This window comes from Erpetoichthys calabaricus, chromosome 18 (assembly GCF_900747795.2).
Source record: "Erpetoichthys calabaricus chromosome 18, fErpCal1.3, whole genome shotgun sequence".
Taxonomy (NCBI): domain Eukaryota; kingdom Metazoa; phylum Chordata; class Cladistia; order Polypteriformes; family Polypteridae; genus Erpetoichthys; species Erpetoichthys calabaricus.
Window position 1 is genome coordinate 70,657,557 of NC_041411.2, and position 13,727 is coordinate 70,671,283.

General features: G+C 40.6%; 1 protein-coding gene across 1 annotated transcript in view; it reads right to left on the bottom strand.

The window, feature by feature from the left end:
- gnat1 (guanine nucleotide binding protein (G protein), alpha transducing activity polypeptide 1) overlaps positions 1 to 12,961 on the bottom strand; it is a 66,710-nt gene extending 53,749 nt beyond the window's left edge. Inside the window, exon 1 of the mRNA XM_028824095.2 lies at positions 12,703 to 12,961. Coding sequence (XP_028679928.1) covers positions 12,703 to 12,808 — 106 coding nt within the window. The 5' untranslated portion in view covers positions 12,809 to 12,961. The remainder of the gene's footprint in view (positions 1 to 12,702) is intronic.
- Positions 12,962 to 13,727: the final 766 nt, after the last annotated feature.

Sequence of the window (13,727 nt, forward strand, 5' to 3'; positions counted from 1 at the left end):
GATTTCTTTTTATTTGTCTTGTATTTTCTGTAATCAATTGTCCTCCTTTTTTTTGTTTCATACTGTGTGATAATTTTATTGCAGAGCTTATTATCTATCATGTTTCTATCTTTAACTTTATTTAATTATATCTCTATTTTTAACTTCCTTCCTTTCTAAAATTTGTGTCTGTTTGGGATAAATTAAGTTTATTTATTGCTTTATATTTGTGCCGTTTTTCTTTTTCACAAACTCATTTTGTTATTTTATGTTTTAATAATCTTTGATTTTTTGTTTTTGTACCCTATATACAGTACTCTATATTTGTTCATCTTTTGATTTTGACTTGTGGGTTTCTGTAGTCAGTTCTATCAGACATGCATAGCTCTGCTGTGTTTCATGCTGATTCAATGACAACTTTATGAGTTTTCTTCTCTTTCTCTTATTATTTTTTTTAGCACAATTTGAGGATTTAGCAGAATTTTTTTGACTGTCTTTAGACATTTTTATGGCATATTTGAATGGTATTAGTGAATAATCAGAATCAGAATATCTTTATTGTCATTGTAACAAATACAGTGAAATTAGGTGCAGTCCCTGTGCTGTCAAAGATATATATATATATATATATATATATATCCATCCATCCATTTTCCAACCCGCTGAATCCGAACACAGGGTCACGGGGGTCTGCTGGAGCCAATCCCAGCCAACACAGGGCACAAGGCAGGGAACCAATCCCGGGCAGGGTGCCAACCCACCGCAGGACACACACAAACACACCCACACACCAAGCACACACTAGGGCCAATTTAGAATCGCCAATCCACCTAACCTGCATGTCTTTGGACTGTGGGAGGAAACCGGAGTGCCCGGAGGAAACCCACGCAGACACGGAGAGAACATGCAAACTCCACGCAGGGAGGACCCGGGAAGTGAACCCGGGTCCCCAGATCTCCCGACTGCGAGGCAGCAGCGCTACCCACTGCGCCACCGTGCCGCCCATATATATATATATATATATATATATATATATATATATATATATATATATATGTATACAGTAATCCCTCGCTATATCGCGTTTCGCGGCTTCACTCCATCGCGGATTTTATATGTAAGCATATTTAAATATATTTCGCGGATTTTTTGCTGGTTCGTGGATTTCTGCGGACAATGGGTCTTTTAATTTCTGGTACATGCTTCCTCAGTTGGTTTGCCCAGTTGATTTCATACAAGGGACGCTATTGGCAGATGGCTGAGAAGCTACCCAGCTTACTTTTCTCTCTCTCTCTCTTGCGCTGACTTTCTCTGATCCTGACGTACGGGGTGTGAGCAGGGGGGCTGTTCGCACACCTAGACGATACGGACGCTCGTCTAAAAATGCTGAAAGATTATCTTCACATTGCTACCTTCAGTGCAGCTGCTTAGTGAAGCGACATGCTGCACGGTGCTTCTCATACTTAAAAGCTCGAAGGGCACGTATTGATTTTTGACTGTTTGTTTTTCTCTGTCTCTCTCTCTCTCTCTCTGCTCCTGACGGAGGGGGTGTGAGCTGCCGCCTTCAACAGCTTTGTGCCGTGGTGCTTCGCATACTTAAAAGCCAAACAGCCCCATTGATTTGTTTGCTTTTCTCTTTCTTTCTGACATTCAGTGTTCCTGACACGCACTCCTTTGAAGAGGAAGATATGTTTGCATTCTTTTAATTGTGAGACGGAACTGTAATCTCTGTCTTGTCATGGAGCACAGTTTAAACTTTTGAAAAAGAGACAAATGTTTGTTTGCACTGTTTGAATAACGTTCCTGTCTCTCTACAACCTCCTGTGTTTCTGCGCAAATCTGTGACCCAAGCATGACAATATAAAAATAACCATATAAACATATGGTTTCTACTTCGCGGATTTTCTTATTTCGCGGGTGGCTCTGGAACGCAACCCCCGCGATGGAGGAGGGATTACTGATATATATATATATATATATATATATATATATATATATATATATATATATATATATATATATAATAATTACAAAAGGATAGGAAAGGATAAGATAAGAAATGAGGTAGAACACAGACATTCAACATAAAATCTTATTGCACATAAAACATTTATTGCACAAGATGTCATCTAGTGCCCTGTGGCATTGGAGGTGATTAGGTGGCATTCAGTGCCCTCAGGGTAATATGAAGTTTGTTTAAAAAATTCTTTCTGCCTTTTTTTTTTTGTTTCCTTAAGATGAGGATTTTAATAAAAAAAAACAATGATATGCTTGCACAAACCCAAACTTACTGTACTGATCAAATGCAACACAACATCAGCCATTACTGGTTATCATTTAATACTATACATACATGCAAAAAAGAAACACGTTTCAAAAATGTATTAATAACACTGACCAAGTGTGTGCTTATTGTTGTCGTTTATTTTACATCGTCAGCATCTCTATATTTTTGTGATACAATTAGTCAAAATTTACTAAAGAAAAAGTTTTTACGTAAACTGTATTTTTCAGAAAACAATGACATCTATAATTTAACTTGAAGGTTTCTTCTTACTTAATCAACTATTTTAAAATACAGAATGTACCAAACCTTCAAAAATTCCCTAAGGGAGGAAGAAAATCCTGAAGAAAAGAAGAAGAAGAAAAAAAAAAAGCCTAGCGAGCTGTAATGAGATCAGTCTCCGAGGTGGCATGTGTCTTCAGGCGAAGGCTTAATGGAAACTTGTGCCATGTACTGTTTGTGTTTTCAAATCAGCATAAAGCTTTAGCTGCTGCCTTATGTCACTGAGACCTCCTACCTGGTTAATGTTACTGACAAAAAACAAATCCTGCTTCCTCCAACTGCCTGCAATCTGTGTCATTTTTTATTATTGGTGGCCTTTAATGAAGAGATGCCGATTTTCTTAATTTCTTGTTGACAGCATATAGATATGCTTTTACTGGGATGGCACTGCTGTTGACGTTTCTGCCTTATGACTCTTAGTCACATTTGATTTGAGGTTTGGGGATGTTTTGTATGAAGTAAGCGTGTTCTTGCCATGGTTAACATGTTTCTGCTACGTCATTTTCTGCAAATAGTAAGAATGCATGCTGCCACCTTGTAAAAATTGATAAGCTGCCTTACTTCGCCAAGTTTGTCTTCCTCCCTCCATGGCATTGTTTCAGCTCAGGGCGACTGTCCCTTCTGCAGCTGGTTTAACGGGGAGATGGTACTTGGATTCACCTCAGAAGGTCATCACCAAGCACCAAGAGTGCCGTTATATTATTATTATAATAGATGGATTGCTATCTTAGTCCTGTCGACAACTAGACAATAATCTCTGAAAAACGGTCACACAATTACTTATATTCTCCCACTAAAAAGTGTTTTTCTTCATTTCACGAAGATCTTTCCTACTGTCTTTGGATTAAAAATTCTCACGTGTGCTTCAGTGAGAGAGAGAATATTGAACTTGCATGTAATGTGTAATTATCCATCCATCCATCCATCCATCCATCTTACTAACCCACCTAAGCAGGACAGGGTCTTAGGACAGCTGGAGCCAATGTCAGCAAAAATTAGACACAAGGCAAGAACAATTCCCCCACACAGAGCACAGGCCACTTTCCTAATGCCAATCCACCTAACCTGCATGTGTCTGCACTGTGGGAGAAACTCCATGCAGGGAAACACATGGGACACAAACTCTCATCTCCCTCACTGTGAGGCAGCAGCACTGCCACTGCACCACTGTGCCGCCTTTGGTTCGGTTCGGTTCATGGCTATGTGTCGATCTGACGATGACGCGGTGACACCTAATAATAATGATAATAATCTTATAATCCATCGTACTTCCTAACCCACTTATCCAATTCAGGGTGTGGTGCAGTGACAGCCTATCCTAGCAAGCATGACACACAAGGCAAGAACAAAACCCAGACAGGGTGACACAAGGCAAAAACCCACATGGGCCACTTTAGCAGCACCAGTCCAACCAACTGCATGTGTTTGGTCTGTGGGAAGAAAACCAGAGAACCTGTGGCAAACATGCAAACTGCATGCAGACCCAAACCCCAGTCTCCTTCACTGTGAGACAGCAGTACTACCACTGTGCCATCTTGCTGTCCAATATTATTATTATTATTATTATTATTATTATTATTATTAATCGCTGTCTTCTTTGTCTTCCATCCATTAATTTATTCATATAGAACAGTACACCGCCAATGGTATGGCCATGTTCCTCTTGGTGAAGGTAGTCCTGTGTCTCAGCCCAAAGAGAAAAGTGGCCATTCAAGCAAACCAAAGAAACGTTGGCTCGATCAATTGTAGGATTTATATGTATGAAGTCAATGCCACACCTAAAAATGTCCTGGATCAGAACAGATGTTAAGCAATGTGCTGAATAGTGGACCTTGCGGCAACACAAGACAAATTCTGGGAAGAAGATTAATCTATTCATATATTATATAATAGTAATACTAACCCATGCATGCATCCATCCATCTTCTTAACCCATTTATCTAGGAAAGGGTCACTAAGGAAGCTGGGACCTAACACCACCAATCACAATCATCCATCCATCCATCCATCCATCCATTGTCTCCCGCTTATTCGAAGTCGGGTCGCGGAGGCAGGAGCTTGAGCAGAGATGCCCAGACTTCCCTCTCCCCGGCCACTTCTTCTAGCTCTTCTGGGAGAATCCCAAGGCGTTCCCAGGCCAGTCGAGAGACATAGTCCCTCCAGCATGTCCTGGGTCTTCCCCGGGGCCTCCTCCCGGTTAGACGTGCCCGGAACACCTCACCAGGGAGGTGTCCAGGAGGCATCCTGATCAGATGCCCGAGCCACCTCATCTGACTCCTCTCGATGCGGAGGAGCAGCGGCTCTACTCTGAGCCCCTCCCGGATGACTGAGCTTCTCACCCTATCTTTAAGGGAAAGCCCAGACACCCTGCGGAGGAAACTCATTTCAGCCGCTTGTATTCGCGATCTCATTCTTTCGGTCACTACCCATACCTCATGACCATAGGTGAGGTTAGGAATATAGATCGACTGGTAAATTGAGAGCTTCGCCTTGCGGCTCAGCTCCTTTTTCACCACGACAGACCGATGCAGAGCCCGCATTACTGCGGATGCCGCACCGATCCGCCTGTTGATCTCACGCTCCATTCTTCCCTCACTTGTGAACAATCACAATCAATTGCATAAAATAATACAGTAATTGGTCTGTGGCACTTTATTATGGTCTGTCAAACACACTGCCTTCTCTGCCTTTGTCCAGCAATAGGCAGGAACAACACCTTGTAATCATCCATTCATCCACTCTAAGGCCAGGTTTATACTTCACGTGACGCCTGCTCCAGCGGACACTCCTGCTACGCAAGCGTTTTACTGTTTATACTTGCGCGCGTACTTTATGTAAATCTGGGTGATTCCACCAGGTGGCAGTGCGAGATATTATCACAGTGAGAACAGGTTCGGCTTTGCTGTGTTGTGAATTGCCTGGAACATCCATTAAATTCCGACGACACCTTACCGCAATATCTCTGAAAAGGATGTTTAATGATTTAAATCTATCAATGCAAGGATGTGTCCATTCCAGCAAGCATTGGGCACGAGGCAGAAACAATCACTAGATGGGGCATCAGCTCATCGCAAGCTGTATACAAGCACACATATATACACTGGCATCATTTTAGTGTCACTAAACCTGTATGTCTTTGGAAGGAAACCGGAGCCCACTGTGGAAACCCAGCAGGAAAACATGGAAACTCCAGACAGAGAATACCAGCAATGTGACTCCCTACGAGACAGCAGCGCTACCGCTCCGCCCCCATATGTGTGATTTAACAGTGTTCATCATTTAAACAAAGTTAACAATTTATCTGTAAAATGTAACATACATACTTTAATGCATTTCATCATGTAAGTGATATCAAGTATAAATCTAAGGACTCTAAATGTGCAGAGAGTTGGAATATCATACATTTAATGTGTTCTGTGTGGTGATCTATTGATATTCGCTTCTGCTGTCAGGTCAGGAGGAAGCCCCATAAAAAAAAGACGGCACAGAGGATGGTATGTGAGACCTTTAAAATGTATCGTGTCATTACGATCGGGAATATGCGACGCTTGAATATAAAAGCACCACGAAAGCATTTGTATGTCAGCATTTTGCTTCACCACATCGAACCATTCATCAAACATCAAAGCGCGCACATTGATCCAGTAGGATCTGCATAGCGGCTTTCTGTCACATGTAGATAGTAAACAGAAACTCTGACGTCACATTCTGACTTTTAGCACACTGTGCCCCCCCGACTTTTTGCTGGTACTGCAACTCGCGCACGCGTCGCATTAATTTCTGAGGATCTGCTCAGAGGACGCGTCAAATGAATATGGGGAGAGCGTGGCAGCCATGATGCGGGTGTGTACGCATTCTGAGAGTGAAGTATAAATGAGCCCTAACAAGGCAGGGTCACAGGTCAGCTGGAGTTGATGCCAGTAAAAAGCAAGAACTCCAGGTAGGGTGCCAGTCTATCACAGGGTGAACACACACACACACACACACGGACCAATTTAGCAACATCAATTCACCTACGTTTAATCACACAGAAGTTTAGTACAGATATTATGGCATAGGCAGAGTGGTAGTGCAGAGCTGTCGTTCCTGCCTCACAGTGCCAGCATGGAGTCTGCATGTTCTCACTTGCATTAGTGTCAGTTAATTTACTCACTGAAAAGCCTTGTGTTTAGTTTTTTTATTACCATATCCTCAGCAAAAGCGACTCATCATTCATAAAAAATACAATAATTGGTTTGTTGCACTTTTATTATGCCCTTCTCTGCTTCATTTCATTCTCATTTTCTGAATTTTTTTTTTTTGATAGTGCCAGTGCAAGACACACCATGGAAAAGGTGGCTTGGCTCTTTCAAAAATCTAAGGCTTTGATTAAAAACATAATTCAGTGTAATGAGCCGAGTTCAGATATATTGTTATGTGTACAAGGTAGAATGAAACTCATATGCTGTCTTGTCACTACACTACCTCTTGGCGTGTCGCTTGTTCTGTGGGCTGTGTGAAATCACAGCACAGCATGTAAAGGGTCGGGGGGTGAGGTTTGGCATTGGGTTGTCATAACTCCACCCACAAGAGCAGCACAGAATGTAAAGGAACGGGGGGTGGGGTTTGGTATTGGATTGTCATAACTCCACCCATAACAGCAGCAAAGAAAGTAAAGGACAGGGAGGCGGGATTTGGCATTGGATTGTCATAACTCCACCCACAACAGTCGCTGCAAGCACGCAACCAATCAGAAAATGTATCCTTACCCAGAGAAAAATAGAATCTGTGATAAAATATTTATTTCTAGTTTCCTTTAGTTATCACAAGAATACCTTATACATACAGTACAAAAGGCTTGTTTTATTAAATTGAATCCTTTGCCACGACTGGTAAGGTTTCTTAAATTGAAGACTTTGCCACTTCAAAGTGATGTATTTGGTAAGTTTTAAGGTTTTTTCTTTCAACTTTGGACACCCGTACTATATAGTCCTATTGAAAACTTCAAGGGCAGATAAAGTATTTTAAAAATGTATAAAAAGCTATTCCTTTTAAAACACAATTTCTAGAAGTAAATTAATATACACCATGGTTGTGAAGAAATAAGAAACTTATCCTTAACGGGTATAGGAAGAATGCAACTAGTTCTAAATATCATTAAACATACAAATTATACTGCTATGCTTTTTTGAATGCAGCATTAGAAATTTGAGAAAAGACCAGCCAACTAAATGAGATCAGTCAGAGGTTTCCCTGGGTCCTCCATACGTGGAGTTTGCATGTTCTCCCCATGTCTGTGTGGGCTTTCTCTGGGTGCTCCAGTGTCCACTCACTGACCACAGACATGCAGGTTAAGTGAATTGGAGATGCCATATTGGCCATAGTGTGTGTTTGGTGTATGTGTGTGTGAGTGTGTGTTTGGTGTGTGGGTGTGTGTGTGTGTGTGTGTGTGTGTGTGGCCTGCGATGGACTAGAACCCAGTCCAGGGTTTGTGCTTCTGAATTAAGTAGCTTAGAAATTGACATGACAGTCGGTGGTTTAAAAGCTAGACCCACCAGTCAGTCAGTCGGGCAGCACTAGGTTCCATGCAGGAAACAGCCTTGAAGAGACTGTGCCAGTCCACCGCAAGGCCCACTCACATGCATATTCACAACCACACCCACATGTGCACAATTTATCATCACCAGTTAACCTAACCTGCATGTCTTTGGGCTTGTGTGAGGAAAACACACACGGTGACCTGAATAGAATGGACCAACTCCACATGAACAATGTCCAGGTGCAGGATTCAAACGGAGGAGGCCTGATCCATGGGGCAGCTGGCCTACAAATGGCCACCCATAACTACAAATTCAGTTTTTTCTTTAATACAGTAGTTCCATTTACAGAAGACAGGCAGAATTACTTAAGACAGATTTACAAATAGAAATGACACCATCGTAGACAACTGTGCAACAAATACGTAGGTACATATATTCCCTAACCTAATAATTCAAGTCAGAGTCAATGGGGTAGTGCCAGTCTCAATAAGGTGTAAGGATGCCAGTCGACCGCAGATTCCACTGATGCCCATACCCACACTCGCACCGTATCAATGTGAACCCGGCATGTCGCTGGGAATGTGGGAGGAAATCCAAGAGGGAAGCCCACAGACACATGGGATGTAACAAGTTGTTCTTGATTAGGCGTATTTTGTACTAAATAATAAAAGTCCTCCGCAACGAGAGGAGTCAGATGAGGTGGCTCCGGTATCTGATCAGGATGCATCCTGGATGCCTCCCTGGTGAGGTGTGGCGGGATGAGACCCCGGGGAAGACCCAGGACACACTGGAGGTGACTTGGCTGGCCTGGGAATGCCTTCGGAATTCCCCCGGAAGAGCTAGAAGAAGTGGACGGGGAGAGGGAAGTCTGGGCATCTCTGCTCAAGCTGCTGCCCACGCGACTTGATCTCGGATAAGCAGAAGAGAATGGATGTGTGGATGGATAATAAAATAAAGCAGCAAGAGAGTGTTAAAAAAAGAAATAATTGAGGCCCAATTATAAATCTGTTTTGTTAGGAAATTAGTTATATAAGCGTGGATGACTCATTGCTAGATGATCGGTTTGTATGACTCAGCTGTTACTGCTGGGGTCTCCTACTGCATTGTTTTCTTAGCCAAAGAAATAAGTTTGCTGAAATGTTTTAGTACTGAAGGGAATATTTGGTGTCTCGTTTCAAAACTATGTTTGTTACTGGAAGGCTATACTGTATATATACTGGCCACTTTCAGTTTTATTCTGACTTTCTGGAATATTCACAGCAAAAAAAGGAAATCTAAGCAAGTGAAAAGTATTTATATCATGACCTCATATCTTGTTTTCCTTTGTTTGTAAGAATTATTGACTTATGAAAAAATTTGCATTCAGGATTTTTAGCTTACTTTAAGAAATCTTGTTAAGTAAATTTTGCTTACCCCATTGGTAGATATTTTTGCTAAATAAAAGCAAGAAAACTCCTATTTATATTTTTTTTGTCGTGTTTTGTATATTCATCTTTTTGCAGTGGGAACCAATTAAAGTAATAAGGATAATTAATTAGATAATTTTTCATGTGCACAAGCGCATAAACCGACAGGACCACAGCGGTCGTCTATGTTGTGCTTCGCAGGTTTCATTTTTGGCCCTTACTGCTGTACGTTCATTTCTCAAGCATAGCTTTGTTATCCGTTAAAGTTGGAAATATCTCTCTATGTATAAAATCCAACATTTGTCTGTCCGCTTTTCACAAGAGAACTACTTAACGGATTTAGATCGTTTTTTTTTCTATAATTTTCTTGAACATTCCGGTTGATTTTACGACTTCTCTCATCGTGCTAAGAATCATAGTTTGCTTGCAGGAGTGATATATTTGTTATGGGCAAAACCCAAAATCGGCCAAAGCAGGAAGTGTCCACCCAAATCGCCAACTGGCCAATGTCACTGTAAATTGACCGGCCAATGTCCGATGTTTTCCTCGATTTCAGGATTTGGCCAGCCAGCTTTGCGAAATGGCACGGGGTGATCGGCCAAAGTCGGAAGAAAAAACGGCATGAGCAGTGATATGTTGCGCACTTAGTAGTGCAATTCCATCGAGTGTAGCCTTGGCGGCTCTTGTTCAGAAAGCGGACGCCACTTGGTTTTTTCACAATAATTCAGATTAGGTATATAAGTAGGTTTCACATTTCTGTTATCATTTTAGCCCTAAAATAGTGACTTAACGTCAGGGACCTATTTTATTGACTTTAAGGTTAGTGTTTGGGTGAGGGGAAGGCCGTCTCAAGTGGCGTCCGCTTTCTGAACAAGATCCGCCTTGAGCAGTTTCTCGTGCAGAATGGAAAACTCACATCTGAAGGTTTTTAAGCATCTTCGCACCTTCAGCGGACAGTCTTACATCAGCGCGTCGGATTTTGGCCAGGGAGTTCTCATCACTTTGCGAAATGGCCTGCCAAAGTAGCATATACGCTGGTCATTTCTAGTAATTCGGACTTTGGCCACACCTCGCAGCCAAAATGCGAAACGACCGGCCAGTTCGGGAACTGGCTGAACTTCAGGTTTTTTCTGTAACATATTCACGCTAATCTGAGACAGGGGGGAAGCTTGACGTAAGGAGTGGGGAGCCAGGCAGGGCCCTCCTCACTGTCCTGTTTCACAATGGGTGGAGACGAGGGGGACGGCTAGTATATAATACCAGTAACGGCGTACTGTATGATAACGTGCAGTGAATCAACTTGACTTGACATTCCTAGTGCCAATGCTGAGAGTTGATTCTACAATAAAATAAAATAAAAAGAGGAATAACCTTGTAGGTCAATCATCCTCCCGAAAGCGGATAGTAGACGTCACGTAGTGTATGTGTACCAAATTTCAGATCAATAGTTCAAATAGTTTGTGAACTACAGGTGATTTAAAATCCTAGACAGACAAACAAACAGCCATGGTAGCGTATTATATATAAAGATAAAATACATGTGAGACAGAGTCTGTATGTCCTAGTAATTACACAAATGATACTACAAGAACACAACAACAAGCTGGGAGCTATCAAAACAAGTCTCTTCCATGTCACCTACTAAGCGCTAGTTCCTTATGTGGCTGCCAGCTTTCAATTCATCCATCCATTATCCAACCCGCTATATCCGAACACAGGGCCACGGGGGTCTGCTCTATCTATCTATCTATCTATCTATCTATCTATCTATCTATCTATCTATCTATCTATCTATCTATCTATCTATCTATCTATCTATCCTGCCTACTATACTAAGGTATCTATCCTGCCTACTATACTAAGGTATCTATCCTGCCTACTATACTAAGGTATCTATATGTATGTATGTATGTATGTATGTATGTATGTATGTATGTATGTATGTATGTATGTATCTATCTATCTATCTATCTATCTATCTATCTATCTATCTATCTATCTATCTATCTATCTATCTATCTATCTATCTATCTATCTATCTATCTATCTATCTATCTATCTATCTATCTATCTATCTATCTATCTAAACCTGCCTACTATACTAAGGTATCTGTCTGTCTGTCTGTCTGTCTGTCTGTCTGTCTGTCTGTCTGTCTGTCTGTCTATCTATCTATCTATCTATCTATCTATCTATCTATCTAAACCTGCCTACTATACTAAGGTATCTATCTATCTATCTATGATATAGTTCCTTTCATATCTATGTATCTATTGGTAATATAGTGTCTTTCAAATTCATCTCCTTACACATACACTCACAGATAAGAAACAGACATTTCTCATATAAATGTATAAAGAAAAAAGATAAATAACAGTCTGATGTGCCAGCTGGCCCGTTTCCCTCGCCTTTACATAACTGAATGTAATTAAATTTTTCCATGTGCTGGATTCTACTTCCCTTGGTTCAGTCTCTGTAAATATTGATCATTTTATGATAGGGTAATCATCCATTCATTTTCTGTTTTACTATAAATGCAGCTTGTTGACACAATAGTCCTAAAAGTTATCTGTTGCTTGAGTAAAGACCGCTGTACCAGTAAAGAACAAATGGCCACCATGTGTAATATTTTGGAGCTCTCCTCAATAGTACTTATGACATGAGCCATTCACGTGGCAAGCCTGTATGGCAGATCTTTTTATATTTACACACTAAGCCCTTATCTTCTCTTTGCCTTTCATCAGCACTAAATCATACAAAAATCCCTCCTGATCTAATGGACTTAGGAGTAAATCCTAGCCTGCTGAAGTTTGTTTTAGCAACTGTATTGGAGAAACAATCCCCATTGCCAAGAGCTCAGTTGAAGATTTACATTTTTCTTAAGTACAATGTATGGGATCGGTCAGAAGTTGACTCACTGGTGGAGGATAAACTTTTATGACAAATTTCTTAATTTTTTCAGTTGCTAGCACATTTGGATTTTTAAAGAAAAACAAAAATAAAAGTTACTATTTCAGAAAAGTAAAATGTAATGATATGGTCAGGCATATACAGTACTTCTGTATTCTAAAGCAATGTCCAGAATGGTAGAAATGCAGCATAGTTATTATTATAAATGTATTTAGTTTTTCTTCTTTAGAATTTAATTGCTCTTCATTTAGGTAAATATATAACTCCTCTGTTAATTAACAAAATAGCAAAAGTAGCTTCGGTTAATAAAAATGCAAAAATTACCAAGCAGAAGCAGCTTGACTGTTCGGGCATCTTTTTCCGCATCTTCCTTGAGCTTCTTCTCTAACTCTCTTGAGTGTTTCTCCTCAGCACTGGCGCCAGCTCCCATTCTTTACAAGAAAAATTATTTTAAAAGAGCAAATAGAAAAAAAAAAAGTTCTCTTTAATTTGCCCACTTAAAACCGGATAAATCTTTTAATGAGTTTGGGTGTCAGTGTGCTGCTGGCCGCTGTTGGCTCGCCCGTCACCCATATGAAAATGTAAGTGTCTACTTTAGAGGATTTCGGGTCCCTTTGGAGTCACCTGAACAGATGTGACCAATGGGTTACAAGGACAGGGCATTCAAGAAGTAGTGCATTAAATGGAGATTTAGGCAGACTTTGCTGTGCTCAGCTGAAGGTGCAAATGCGGGGCTGCTAATTCAGCTAAACTTCTTATCGCTTTTATTACCAATCAAAATTAAGCTGCCGAGGCTGTAGTAAAAGGCCTGAACTGATTGGAGCATCTTTTTATTTTCACATGTGAATGTTCTGACTACGTTGATTGTGTCCTACAAGAAATAAAAACAAAAAATAAAATAGTGCTACTATAGAGTAGCTCACTCTCCTAGTTTTAGATACCAACTAATGGAAATAAAGTAAGGCAATGAAGCCTGTTATTAAGGCTTCCTGCTACCTCATCAGGGAGATGTGGTGACATTTGAAAGAGACAGAAAAGGAAAGAAATAAGTTACAAAAAAAATCAAACTTTTTATTAATATCCTGCCAGCTAATTCACCTCATCCAAAAACATCTATCCTAGTATGACTACAAATGAACAACCTTCAGTCCAGCTAATGAAAGCATTAACATGTTTGCTAACTATAATTGACCTGTCATGTCCAGAACCTACAAGAATTAAAGTTCCTAATTCAGTTCAGCTCACTTGTAATTAATCCTCACTTTTCTGAAACAAAATATTGTAAATCACGAGATATAAATCCTAACAATATACAAGTATACATAAAATTCGAAGGTCTGTCCGTCTGT